Source organism: Psittacula echo (assembly GCF_963264785.1).
Source record: "Psittacula echo genome assembly, chromosome: 4".
Classification (NCBI taxonomy): Eukaryota; Metazoa; Chordata; class Aves; order Psittaciformes; family Psittacidae; genus Psittacula; species Psittacula echo.
In genome coordinates, this window is record NC_137738.1 from 30,266,709 (window position 1) to 30,280,890 (window position 14,182).

General features: G+C 40.2%; 1 protein-coding gene across 1 annotated transcript in view; it reads right to left on the reverse strand.

The window, feature by feature from the left end:
* Nucleotides 1–5,983: 5,983 nt before the first annotated feature.
* DISC1 (DISC1 scaffold protein) overlaps nt 5,984–14,182 on the reverse strand; it is a 175,371-nt gene continuing 167,172 nt past the window's right edge. Inside the window, exon 13 of the mRNA XM_080615550.1 lies at nt 5,984–7,763. Within this exon, the coding sequence (XP_080471676.1) occupies nt 7,611–7,763 (153 nt within the window). The 3' untranslated portion in view covers nt 5,984–7,610. The remainder of the gene's footprint in view (nt 7,764–14,182) is intronic.

Consider the following 14,182-nt stretch of genomic DNA (forward strand, 5'->3'; position numbering starts at 1 on the left):
TTTTGTTGTATTTCCAGGCAGATGAGTTTGCTTTGCCCTTTCAAAGGGGGTGTGTGAACTTGTTACTGCAGCTGATAAGCCCCCATGAAAGCCTGAGCACAGTAGCTCAGGCGTGTTGGGTGCTGACGGGATCGTGCAGCTCTTCCTCCTCTGGGGGAACTGGCAGGGTGAACTCCTGCCTGCCCAAATTGTACCTTCTGCCTCCCACTTCAGCCAGTGGAACTAAGCTTTCTTTCCAATCTGGTGGTGTTTTGTCAGTGCTTCTGCAGTGATAAGGCGAAGATTTTATAGATGCTTTGGGCATGTGGTTACAGACAAACAGCTCTGCTCTGTGTCGGGCTGGCCTCAACTTCTGAAGAGGCAGATGTGTGTGAGACTGCTGAAAACAGCTTTCTTTGAGCTCACCTCTGTGGATCCTTAATCCCTGACAGGCATGCTTGCCTCTCCTAAACATCGTTTCAACAGTGTTCAACCCAAAGGAAACAAGGTGAAGCTCTGTTTAGTCCCTTGGACTGAGTGTGTGTGAGCATGTGTGTGCGTGCCTGCGAACATGTGCGGAGTGCAGGGGTGAGGACTGCCACAACCACCCATGTCTCTGAGCTGAGATGCAGCCCACGGCAGAGGCAAAATGTTGTGCAGGGAAATGAAAGAGCTGAAATGAAAAGATGACTAGCAGACAGGGGGGAAAAACACTTGAATTCCAGTGCGAAATTAGCTCCTTTCTTTCAAATCTGCTCACTGTTTAGGACATGCATAAACCATATGTTAAAGGTGTTAAAGGGATGAATGTAGAGTACATCTGCCTGCCTAAGCCTTTATCCAGGGGTAGACTGACTGAAGGGAAGGATAACCACCCTGGGAGCTCCTTACCAAGAGACATAAGCCTCTTTGCTTAGGTTGCTGTATTACAGGACTGTCTGTACACAGGAGTTGGGATTATTTTCTCCTGTTGATTCAACTCCTAGAGCTTAATACCACCTCCCATAATAAATGATCCGGTAATCATTAATAGTTTTAGAGGCAAAACTTGATGCTTTCCAATATCTTTTGCAAAAGATAAGCAGGGTCTGTTACCAATTTATAGGGAAAGTGAATAAAGAAATCCCTGAATGATTGTCCCCCTGGCCACAATATATCTTCTGGGAAGAACTTTCTAAAGCCCAAGAACTAAGGCTGCAGAAGAGGAGACATTAACCAGGCCTGGTGATTTATTTATCTTTTAGGAGACACCATTGCTGCTTCATTTCTTTTATTTTCCACTACAGAAGACCTTTATCTTAATAGGATTACTAAGCATTGATATTTAAGAAGACCTAATCAATATTACATTTCCAATTCAGGATAATAAAAAACATACACAGTAAAAAGAAGGAAATAAAGCTGTGATGCCTTACTGTTCCCATGTCATAACCAGGGAGTAATACTGTATTGGAAGAGCTGCTCTGTGTTGCTGTCTTCTGTTCAGGATGCTAAGGAGAAGTTTCAAGGAGAGCTGGGGGTTTGGTAAGCTGTAGCACATATTCACTCAAAGACTTTGGGGTACTTGATGGGAAGGCAAAGAAGAAATGTTTCCTGTCAGGATTAATGGAAAGAAACTGGCTTCACTTGCTACAGCTCATAGAGAATTAGCAATGACAAATCACATATGGCTGTGAGAGGCAGGGTGCTCTCTTCACTTTTTCCTTCTCACTTAATGAAAACGAGTGGCAATAGGTTGATCAAATGCCAGCACTGGAGCCAAACCAAGCAGTGCCTGATGGCTGTGGTGCTGGTTGGTTTTCTCTGGGTTTTCTTCTTTTGCAGAGGATGTTGTGCAGTGCTGCAAACAGCTGTGCTGCCTGTTAGGCTGGAGCACAGTGCAAGTGCTGAGCAATGCCTCTGCTCCCAGACACAAGCCCAGTGTGGGCATCACCCCATTCTGCCTGGTTCTGCATCATGAAATGTGCCCCCAGCCACGTTTAACCTGCTGGCCCTAAGGAAAGAGGGAATTTGGCTTGAAACCCTTGGCTCCTGCCTAGTCAGGCTCTGAACCATTTTGTAATAGCTTTAGTCTTGGCATCCCAGGAAAGATTTACAATAAGCCCTTCCTTAATGTTTGGTTTCACTTGCCCTTTTGAGCTAATGTCAAGATCAAAGAATAGGTAAATAGGTTGTTGCAGCTTGCAGACACCCAGCTGCCCTGTCTGCCAAGTCTACCTCTGCTGCTAAAAAAAGCATGTTTTCTTTCTGTGCCCTTTTTATTTTCAAAGCCACTAAAGATAATGCCTATATTTAAGGTAAAGCACTGTGCCTACTTGTCAGTGGCATCCGAATCATGCATGTATGAAACTGCATTGTGGTGCTTCCTGAATCAAATGTGTTTCATCTGGGATGCAGGAGGGCTTTCTTCACAATTTCAGAAAAGAAGGAAAAAATAAAATCCCAAGCTTGGTTTAACTTTGAGACAGTTTCTTGCTCCAATGGTCAATTCTTGCCCTCCCTAGAAATGTCTTATTTTCCTGTTGTGGAGGATTCTGCTAAATGAAATTACCAATAGGCACTGGAAATCTTCCCCAATGTAAATACTAAAGGATGCAAGTGAGTCACATTTTGGTCTTTAGCTGGCTAAGTTACTGGTTACCAGCTTTGCTGGTCTGTTGTGAGAAAGTTTGATTTTCCTAATCTCAGCCATTCTTGTACCCCTTTACCTGAAACCTTGTCCGCTTTCATTTTGTGGGGTCAGTGAAGTTGGCACCATTTGTAAAGTCTTGTCAGTGCTGTGTGCAGGTGCCAATACTATGTTCCTGCTCTTCAGCATTGCCATCTAAGTGGGGGAAAGTAGCCTGGTCGACCAGTCAGCAGCTGCTCCAGGAACTCTGGTTATTGAAATTACAGGAGTAAACTTTGATCCAAACTCATCAGACAACAGCCAAGAACAAGCAGGTCCCATTGCCTGACCTTACTGTATTAGAGCTAGGAGAAACTAATCCTGGTCCTTTCAAATTTCATGAAAGATGCACAAGGAACTTTCTGAAATGTGCTTTAAACAATAGGAAAACAAAATTTTTAAGTCTCTAGAAGAGCACAGAAATAGTGAGATGGATGTGTCCCTATTGCCCCTCCCAATCCCCAAGAAGTGGAACAGGTATCTCTAAGCCAGTTCTTGTGACACTGACTCCCAGTACAGCCCTGGAGGAGCTCCTATATCCAGCGCTGTACCTGTCTCCAGGCTGCTGGCACTGGGGTGCTCCTAGAGGGAAGCCTGAGAGTGTACACAAGCTATAGGTCTTGGGATTGAGCTGATACACATAAAATCTTGAGCCTACTTGGTAAGAAAATCCAGAAGTGTTTCCTTTGGTGTTTCATAGCCTCATTGTCAGAAAAGTAAAACATGTGAGGTTGTTTTCTTATTGTAAATTGGATTGTCACTGTGGAAAGGTCTCTTAATTTTCCATTTCTCCAGTCAGACCAATCCTGTGTCTCCTAGCTGTGACTCTGATTATTTTAATATTTTCTCTCATTTTCCACTTAGTATTCCTGTGTGGCTGCTTATTATAAACTATTTGTTCAACTTTGCAGATGATTATAAGAACAAATAGCCTAGTGATGTACTGACCTTGTGTGTGTCTTTGACAATACCGCAACACCCCCTTCCGTAGGACGCTGCTTTTCCAGACAAGAAAACCAGGAAAGAGTGGCCGAATGCCATGCATGTGAAGAACTCAGACATTTCCTTACTCACTCAACCCCAGATGTTCTTTTCCCAGGCCTCATACTCAAGCCTTCGTTAGAAATTTGAGAGAAATGCTTTACTGTGGCTGCTGGCTTGGCTGCTTTTCAGGTTCAGAAAGAATCTCCTATATTCACAGGCCTTTCTTACTTTTTCTTTTTTTAATCTCTCTAGAAACTTCTACTATCTTCCTTAATAAACAGTACAGAAAAATATCCACATGTGCATAGTATTTTAGAGCGTCTTTGTATCATGTTAATCTCTGAGACTAAAAAAAAAATCTCTTGGTCCCAGTCTCATTTATAAGAGGATAGTAAACAAAGAGGATACACATGAGGTTTATTCTAATCTTACCCTGGAGCTCTCTCCAGCACTATCTGGGATCCATTATTGAACTGCCTTCTCCATTGCTCTAGAAAAGACGTGCTTATCTTGATTTAACAAGTAATGATAGCAAAAGTCTGAGCTGTCATGCTTTAAAAAGAATGGATTAGCTAATTGATTGTGAAAAAGAATACTGGGCTGGAGCTAAACACCCTTTGGGGTGCTGTCCCCTCTTTGCTTTCTCCTTTAGTCCCTTGAGTATGTCTGTACATGGCTGGGGGTGGTGTTGGTGGTGTGTATTAAACATAACTAACTCCTCCTCCTCCAAAGCACATGCAACGGACTGCTTGAGGTGAGCTGCTTTCTCATCTTGCACCTTTCCTCAAGCAGTCTATTGCACATGCTTTGGAAGAGCAAAGAACCTGGTGAAGGTTCCAACCTAAACAATTCTATGATTCCTTTGATGTGCAAAGGCTTAACACACAAAGCCTGTATGCCTGTCTGTGTACTCCTCAAAACTTCGAGGGCTTGGGGTCTTAGATAAGGAGAGCACCCTGCTCAGAAATGAGAAAGAGGCTTATTTCTGTTGAGAATCATTGCTTGCAGGTGGTAGGACTTGAATTCACCTGGAGGTGATGGAGTCCTAGCAAGCATATGTGAAACACGTCCTTGGGATACCGCAGATGCTCTTTTACTTCTCATCACACCAGGTTTATCTGTCTGTGTAGCTCACAGCATGCTATTTCTCTTCCTTTCACAATGAAAATAGCTACATTTTGCTGTGAGACTCTGGTCTTGAATGCATCTTTATAGACTGCTTCCAGAAGGCATCATAGAATTTCCCAAGCAGAGGCGTTGCTGCTGTCAACAGCACAATAAAATAACAGTCACGCACGTGGTTTCTTTCTCCTCTCCTCCCCTCTTCATCCACACCCACCTCCCCAGGATGAAATTTCTAAAGCCTTGTATGCTGCAGAGAATGTAAACAGGCATCGGGTTAGTTAAAAACATTCTTCTCTTTATTTGAAAGTTTTCTACCCACCAATAAAAGGCAGCTAATACATTGCATAGTATACCTTCCTTTAAGTATGCTTATTATACAGCATGTCTGAGAAAAGGAATGATTACTGGCTCTAACTTCCCACAACAAACAGTGAAGTTAATGGAATAATAAATTATAGTAGTCCACATTATGTATAAAATAAATGTTAACAGAGACAAATATGACATGAATGATGACTGATTCAGTTTTCCTTCTCCTTAGGAGTTCAGTGTCTTACTAAAGTGGTTGCATAGGTTGAGTTTTTATTAAAATGCAGCAGTGCTCTGAAACACAAAAGCCACACGGGCTTTTTAACTGAGTGGGAATGTCTTCAAGAAAGGGGCAGTGAGAATGAAGGTGCTGTTCTCCTGCCCCTGTGATGGTTGCTGAGCAAGGAAGCAGACTTCATGCTTGGCTGGCTCTAAGGCACGCACTTACAGGGCCTGCCAACTGTTTACATTGTGGGCACTACTTATTCAGAGGACAAAATTCCATACGCCCCTCTGTGTGGGAGAAGAAGGGTCATGCAACCTTAGTGTACTGGCCATCATCTTGTCACCGTCCTATATAAGAGCTCATAGCTAGAAACTCAGTACCTGGGCCCTCTGTGGTGTTAACCCACAAGAAGGTTCTACAGGTCTTAAGGAAACACTTGTAAGAGATTGATCTTGTCAGTGTGCTTTCTTTGCTGTTTACCTGAACTCAGGTGGGTTCCAAACGATGGGAGCTGGTCCTGTGTATGGGGTGAACATCAGGGTGCCACAGGCACCTGGTAATTGGGTTGCCAATTGTTACCCATGGTAATTGGGCTGCCTTGAGCTGGAGACAAATGCCTTGTTTATCTGTCTAGGTGCATTTCAGAAAGTGCCAAATCTGCTATGGGGATGTAGGTATTGAACAGGGACTGTCCAGAAAAGCTTGGAGAAAGAACTGGTCAAAGAGAGGAGCAGCAAGAGATTGCCATTTGAAACTGGGGATGGGAATTGAGTGGCACAGTCCAGGCAAGGTGAAGATCCAAAAGTCTTTACCCACAACAAGGATGCTGGCTCATGTTTTACACAAAAAGAAAAGTCAACCATGTTCTGAATTACAGGGTTGCAATTCCACCTTGAGGATCTGATGACTACAGCAACCACCTGAGCTTTGCTTTGACAACCATATGCTTCTGGATGCAATTATAATCCTGTTGTGTGTCTTGGCTGCCTGGAACTTTTTTCCCTTCTATCCTTAACATTGAGGTAGAAGTTTCAACTAGTGTTAAAACTCAGAAAGCAATTGAACACAATCTTAGTGGGCTAGTAGTCCAATGACCTTCCAAATTTGTCAAAACCTTCACAATGTGGCTGTAAAATAAGTAATTCAAGAAGAACAAAAAAGTAATCCTAAAAATGTCAGAGCAATGGTATAAAAAGTACAGTACTGAGGTGCAAGATGTTTTCTTCATCTATTGGCTTAATAAAAAAAAAAAAACAAACCAGATTTCCTTTTTAAATTCTCCCCCTGCAACAAATGGCAGAAGCAGATTTTTTTTTTTGTGACATCAGAGATATACTGGTATCCAAGTAAGAGTACTTGATGAATTCCTAAAGGCATTAACTGTTTTGAACAATGATTTAAGTATAGATCATTTATATTAGTTGGCTTCAGTTGAGTACGGGTTTTATTTCCTATAAAAATACATGTTTACGTATATATACATATACCTGTCTGTCGCAAAAAAATCTGCATTCCTGTTGAAGTTCATAAGGAAGATCGAAGTAATATAATAGTAGTAATAATCTTTACAAGGAGACATAATGACATATTCATACAGTATTTAAGGTAGACAAATTATCAATGTAATAATTCTTTGTGCTTTACAACCCCTGTAATACTAAAGCAAGTTTATATTAATACGTAAAATGAAGCGAGTTAAGCTACTGCTATAGGGGTTGCTGTTAGTTACCTCCACTGTACTCAATACCACTGAGTAAATGAGGTCCAAATTTCAGTTGAAAGAACGCTGTTAGCTTGAATTTCATCCTATTGATTTAATTATTGCAGGAATGTGAAAATGCATTCAGTGAAAGAAAGCTGTTAAAGCCACAGGAAGAGGAAAAAAAAAAAAAAAAAAAAAGTTGTTCTTACAGCTAGTTTTCAAGAAATACTCGATGTTCCAGCTTCAATGCTACATTTTAAAATCAGAGATAAAAATCCATGAGTAAGGAAGACAGATACTGTTTATGAGTCTTCAAGGAGAACATTTCACTGACATTAAAGGCAACTTTGCAGACTCACTTGAAATGTATCAATTTGTAATCTACACATTTACAGGGGCTGCTCTGCTCTGAAAGCTGTTTCCCAATCTGTGCCAGAACATGTGAGCCTGTGTAGCATACTTCTGATGATAGACCTCCAGGCTCTGTTGCTCCATAATTGATTTAGTTATTAGTTATGCAGGGAGAGAAGAGATCCCTGAGGCTTGGTAAAACAGTATTCAGTTACTAAAAGCAGCCCTTTGTGAATTAATGTCATCGTACCAGCTCTTTCTGCTCATTATTCCTTCAAGTCTTGTTTTCCTGGACACCAGCTGTCACAGAGGAAGTCTCCAGCCTTTTCTTCTGCCTCCCTTGCTGGCTGAAGTTGCATGAGCACTGTCTGGAGTGCCTCCTTCACCACCTGGATCTCCCTCTGCAGAGACTGTGCAAGCTTTATTAAGGAATAAATCTATAGGTGATTGGCAGTCCCTCTTCTCTTTCCAAGTTATTAAATAAATTCTTGTTCTGCTGCTCACAACAGATGGCCATGGCTATCTTATTGTAGCTTCAAGTTCTTCCAAATTGTTAGGATTAAATATTAATACATTTCTCACACTTGCTTTCAAAAAGAAAAAAAAAAAAAATCCAGGCAAACTGGAGTTCTCAAGTAGCATTATTTAGCACTTTAAAAGAGGAACAGGATGGGGGATACTGCTTGGATATTGTTCTCAGGGGAAGGAAGGAGATGAAGAACTTGTACCATGCAGGCAGCAGCACTAGCTGCAAACTGCCTACTGGGTGGAGGGTGGACTTCTAAGCCAGAGCCACAGACCTGAGTGGATCAGACCCCAGAGATAAAGGCAACAGGGCAGCAGGAGCAGTCTGAGATGTAAGCCAAGCAACCACAGCTTGTGTGGCTCTAGCAAGCTCAGCAATGTGTGCAATCAAGGAGTGTTGGGAAGCTAGGTAAGTAGCAAAATTAGCTTATAGCAGAGAAAATTTGTGCTCTACTTACCTACCTCCAGAAAGCTTTAATCTTAGCCGAATTATCAGTATAATTACAGCACAAAAAACCACAAATATAAAGCTATAGGAGGTCTCACAGTGAATGTTTTGAACAAGTAGAAAAGCAAAGAGATTAGCAGCAGCAAGGTTATGCAGTTGTGCATGAAAAGGAGAAAGGCCACCAGAAATGCATCTGATAATTCAGTAAATATACTTCATTTGGTTAAGAGAGTTTTCCACATTTTATTTGCCATTGTGTATTTCGGATTTCCTGCAAGGCACTCGGGAAGAAAACTACGGCTAATGGATCGGCCTCTTAGGAGACCTTCCACTTCTCTCATTCCTCAGCTCCACAATGAGAGGCAAGATAGCAGGAATGAGAACATGAGGGGTGCAGCAGTGAACAGACTGGCAGATGAAGGCAGGATATGCATGGGAGCTAGTGGCAACTGCTGAGACACACATGATTTTTAAAGTGGCATAGCTTCTTAGGCAGTACAGCTTTTTGTTCTGGTGACTACTCTCTCCTGGGAATAAGCATAGTTTGTACTATCAATATATCAGCCTTGCTACTGATAATCTTCTGTCAGTGAGACTATCCATTGTTGAATCAAGTGCAAGGACTGGGTATAGATCAAATGACACAACCAACCTTATTTTCTCTTCCACAGATTACACTATGTGGAGAGCAAAGCAAACACGATACAAGTTAGAGCCTGCTGAAGCTGTGAACCAACAAGCAAGCCCTTGTGAACAAGCCCCAGGGACCACCCCTTCCACACTGAGGCCTCCTGTACAGGTATGGCTTGAAAGGCAAGGACCCCAGAAGGTTAACCCAAGCAGGCCATGAGAGAGAAAAATATGTTCATTTCTAGCAGTAAGTCATCAAATGATCTCTGAGAGAGCCAGAAACTCACTTCAAGGGAAATGAAACAGGCTGACACTGAAACAACTCCATTTCAAAAATACAACACACAGGAAGGATGACGCACAAGGACAGGCTTTATCCTTTACAAAGCTCATCCATTATGAAAAGTTGTTTTACTTGACCCCAATGTCAATGCAACGTCAAGAAAAAAAGACACCCTCAGGTTATGTAACTGTAAAAAGTGAGCTGCTATGTTTGAAAAACTGTGACTAGAGAGGACCATGGGAAAGCTATACCAATCATAGCTATTTCAGGCAGTCACAGTTATGCCTTTGAAAAGCATTTTGTCTGCTTTTGATTCTGTTATCAGGTCCTCAAACTTTCATCTTTGTATATTTACATACATTTACTATGATGTTTTACTCTTAATACATTCATCAGGAGTATTCATGCACACTTCTAGTTTCTGAACAGCTCTTATTAATATAACAGGATTATGTCTGTTATTACAAGTAATAGCACACATAAAACTTCTCCTAGGATCTCAAAGCACCATACTAGGATCTCAAAGCACCATACAAGGACAAATTAATTATGCTTTGCATCTCCTCTGAAGTAAAAAACATTATTGTCTTCTTATGAGCAGTCCTGGACTGTCCACCCCTCTGCAACTTAATCATGAGACTCTGCTGAAAACCCAACTGGTAGAATGGAAATTCTTCAGTTTATGAGCACCAGGAAGCCTCTGAAATTTAATTACTTCTGATGTGCAGTTTCTGGCTACATGCTGTTATTTGTAATATCCTAAACTATTACAAAATCTCTTTTCAGGTAGAAAGAAAAAGCAAAATTTAAACATTTCGGTGCCAGTGGATAAGAAACCTTGAAGGATGGATGAAAATTAAGAAGACAGGGAAAGAAACTCTTAACCAACAGGAAGATGGAGTGACAAGAAAGATGACTGCATAGTCTAACTGCAGCAAGTTTCAGTAACCTCATAAATAATACCACAGCCAGCTGTAGACCAGTAACTGTCAAAATAAGCCAGTATAGCTAGGAAAAATATATGGTATAGGGCTCAGCATTGAATCACTATACATATACAGAGGTTATGTCTGGATAAACAACTTCCCCCATTCTAAATATGGAAAAAAACACCCTAGTTTTGCATGGATCCACATGCAAATATGTCCTTAATGCTTAAATTCTCAGCCCCAATGCTGCAAATATTGAGCCAGTATCAAAATAGAAGCCAAAATGAGTTTCAACTAGGAACATTTTGTGGTCCTGCTATCTTCCTGTGAAATACTGGCAAAATCTCTTCAATGTCTCATAAGCAGTAAATTCAAGTATTTAGGAACAGCTTCACATAAACACAATCCAAATTCTGTGACAATACCACAGCTCTAATGTTGTCTTGACTGTAGCTTTTCAGCTATTTGACTTTCTTTCTCTAAAACACTTTAGCAACATGATACAAAGCAGAGCTAATTATGGCAGACTTCATTTTTAGACAAAATGGGCTCATCGACGATCTTTTATTTTCTCAGCTCAAATGTTTAAGGAAAAGAGACAAAAAGCAGGTATTACAAAACAGTTGCCTTCCTATAGGAAAGGTTAGAAACTAAGAGTATACTGTAAAACAAAATGGAGGGCAAAGAAGCTGCAGCACATGGGTATAAATACACTGATCTACTTCCATCATACATAAACAAGTGGAACCACGTTCTCTCAATGTGACACACAGTGGAAAGAGCTCACCCTCCTCTCGTCTAAAATAAAATCAAAGAGGGCACCATTGACACCTCTCACTCTTGTAGGATCCCAACATTTAGTGCAGGTTCACCCAGGATGAGATTCCACACTCCTGGTTCTGTTGAAAACCTACTCTGGTGTAAAGCAAGATTTGATGGATCCTGCCATATGATCAAGGTGAAGGGTTAGCAAAGTGACCTGCAATGACTAATGAACAGGCACAAAATTCCGATTTCAAATAAACTGTTTAAAATGCCCATTTAAGGATGACAAATGCAGATTGTTTTTATAATAATAGTCCAGCCAGGTTTCTTCCAACAAAAGCGTTTTCACCAGGAGGAACTATTACAAGCATTCAAATTGTCTATCAAAATGTAACTGCTAATTAAGAACAAAAATGACTGTGAAATTGCAATATAGGCTCCATTTAATTTTAGTGGGAATTCCAAGCCTTTACTGTCAGGAAAGTAACACCTCTCATCAGCTCTGCAGACACCAGAATGAGTCGCTTTTCATCCTTTGCTATTTCCAATTAATGATGTGGACTGTTTTCATACACTCAGCAATAATTAGACATAATTGAATGTTCTGTAGGTTTATTTGGTTATACTACATAGAATTTAGCAAATATGTCGTAGTGCTACAGAGGAGATTTTCTTCCCCCTTCCTCCCCCATTGTTTGATGCCTTTTATACAAAAGTACAGTTTAATATTTGCTGTGAAAGGCTTCAATAATAAATGAGAATCCCAAGTCAGCCTGTGCCTATACTCGGAACCAAGAAATAGCACTAGATTTCTCTTTTGTTCAGGTTGTGCTGGCAATTATGATGAGCAGCATGGTTGATTTAAGTGTGCTATGCCACCAGAACATAGAATGAAAAACAATGACATCTGGGATTTTTCTTCTAATACAAACTTAATTATTAATCAAAGCTATGACACACACTAAACATTGGCAAATGGCTTAAGAGCATCAGGAATTTATTTTTCTCAGTGGAGTCTTCAAAAGTCTTTTAATAATCAGATGACAGGACTAATTTACATCTGTGCAGCCCCAGTTAGATTTCTGACCTAATACAATTTGTAACATTTATTCTTAAGGCAGTTTTGGGGGGGATGTTGGGAAGGCCAAAAATAACCAGCAAACAAGAGTTTGAAAAATTTATCCTCCTTTCATTACAATCACAGATCTTTAAGCTCCTGCTCTCAAGAGTTCTACAGGTTTTTAATGAACACTGAATATTTATCCAATATTGGGATAAGAAGTTGATTTATTTTAAACCAAATAAACTACCATGCAAACAATAGATCCATCTATTAATCGTAAATCATTCTACTGAGGCAATATAGGCACGTTCCTGCAATATAGGCATGTTACAATGACTGAAAGTTTATTTTATAGGCACTGAGCAGTTTTTACTTAAAAAACAATCTACAGGTCTGTAGCACTGTGGTAGCTATTTTTCCTCATTCCTTTTTGAAGTATAGCACAGCAATTACACGTACCAGATGGTAACATTTTATGCACATTGATCTGGACTACCTCTGAAATAGCAACTGAATGTTAATAAGGGGTAGCTGAATTGCTGAACTGCTTTCTCTGTATGTTCCTATGTACTAAACATGGTTTCTCATTTTGTGGCTGGTGGTCTTGCTAGGACCAGGATATCACAGTGTGCATTCCTGTACTTAGATAACATGAGCTGAATTTCATCAACAGTGGAAATCAGATCTGTATCAGACAAGCGTGGCTTAGAGCGAGATTAATCTGCAACTCTTCTCAAACTTTCAATGATTAGATTTTATTTTTCCAACTACTTCTTGTAGTTTCACCAGCTACAAAGAAATATGCACACTCCATAGAAAATACAAATGCTACTATTTTACTTGCAGTGTATTTTCTTCAGGAATCAAAAAGCAGTTTTCCAGCTTATTTCACCTTACCTAGTAAACTGTAACCACAATCAGGCCTAACTACGTGGTTTGAATGTGAATTTAAGTCCACTACAAAGAATCCATAACTCAATGTTCTTCTATCGGGGTTAATGAGAAAAGCTTATTTGAGAGCAAAAATGCATAAAGGAGGAATTAGATGCTCTGCACACACACAAGACGCACACATTCATATAGCTCTGAAAAGAATGCTCACAAAGAGCATCAGGGAAATATAAATGCAACCAAGCACACAGGCTGTAAATATAATTGAAAGAGTATTGCAAACTGGTCTGTCATATATACAAGAAAATAATCTATCTGTACATTGAAATATTTAGGGAAGAAAGATTTGAAGTAGTAACAAATCAATGACTGCCTTTCTCCCCTCTGATGTAGCACCTCCTGGTACATTCCTCCCCTTCTCTGCCTTAAAGTTTATAATTCTGATACCTTTACAGAAACTAAGTTTCTACAATAGGATTTTGCAATATGCTGGCCATAGATGCCAAATTATCTAAACTACAGTGGTATTTCCACACACTGTGCTTATTATCCTTTCTCTAAATCCTCTCCTGCAGGCCTGCCCACCTCAGGTTAGGAGGAACTGAATCCTTCCTCACCTCAAATCACCTTCAGGTGTCTGTAAAGGCTCTTCTATTAATCTCTCCAACCTGAATTTATTCATCTTTCCTCATTATCCATTGCCTGCCACCTCTTTTCCTTTAAAACCTAACCAGCTAAGTACTCTCATCTTCCTTAGCCCCATCGGTTCTCATTATTTTTTTCTCTTTCTTAGCTGAACAAAATCCCTTTTGTGATAAGCTTTTCTATGAAAGTTACAAATGAAATAACACTCTGGGCTCTTAAATTTTGAAAAATGCCCAATGAATACCTCATAAAAGTTAAGCAATTTTCAATCAGATAAGGAATGACAGATGAAGCACAGAAAGATACGGGTGCTTTATAAGACAACATCTTATCTGGTTACTAGCACTGGGGAGTTAGAGGCAGATCAAATTGCATAGGATGACACATGATGCACCTGCTGCCCATTTATTTTTTTAAAGGGAAACCCCCTAAACTACAGGTGACAATATGCACAATCTGAGTCAATGATGTAGCATTTAATTCGGCTAAATCATGTTGGGAAATGCAGGTGCATGGATACTTGTATCCATGCAGCTTTTAGTGTGCTAGGCATTTACTTATATGAGCATTACTAACAAAAGGATTTTAACAGTAGTATAAAGGCTTTTCAGTGCCTAATCTCAGCATGCACAGAAATAACTTCTGTTTAAATCAACTAA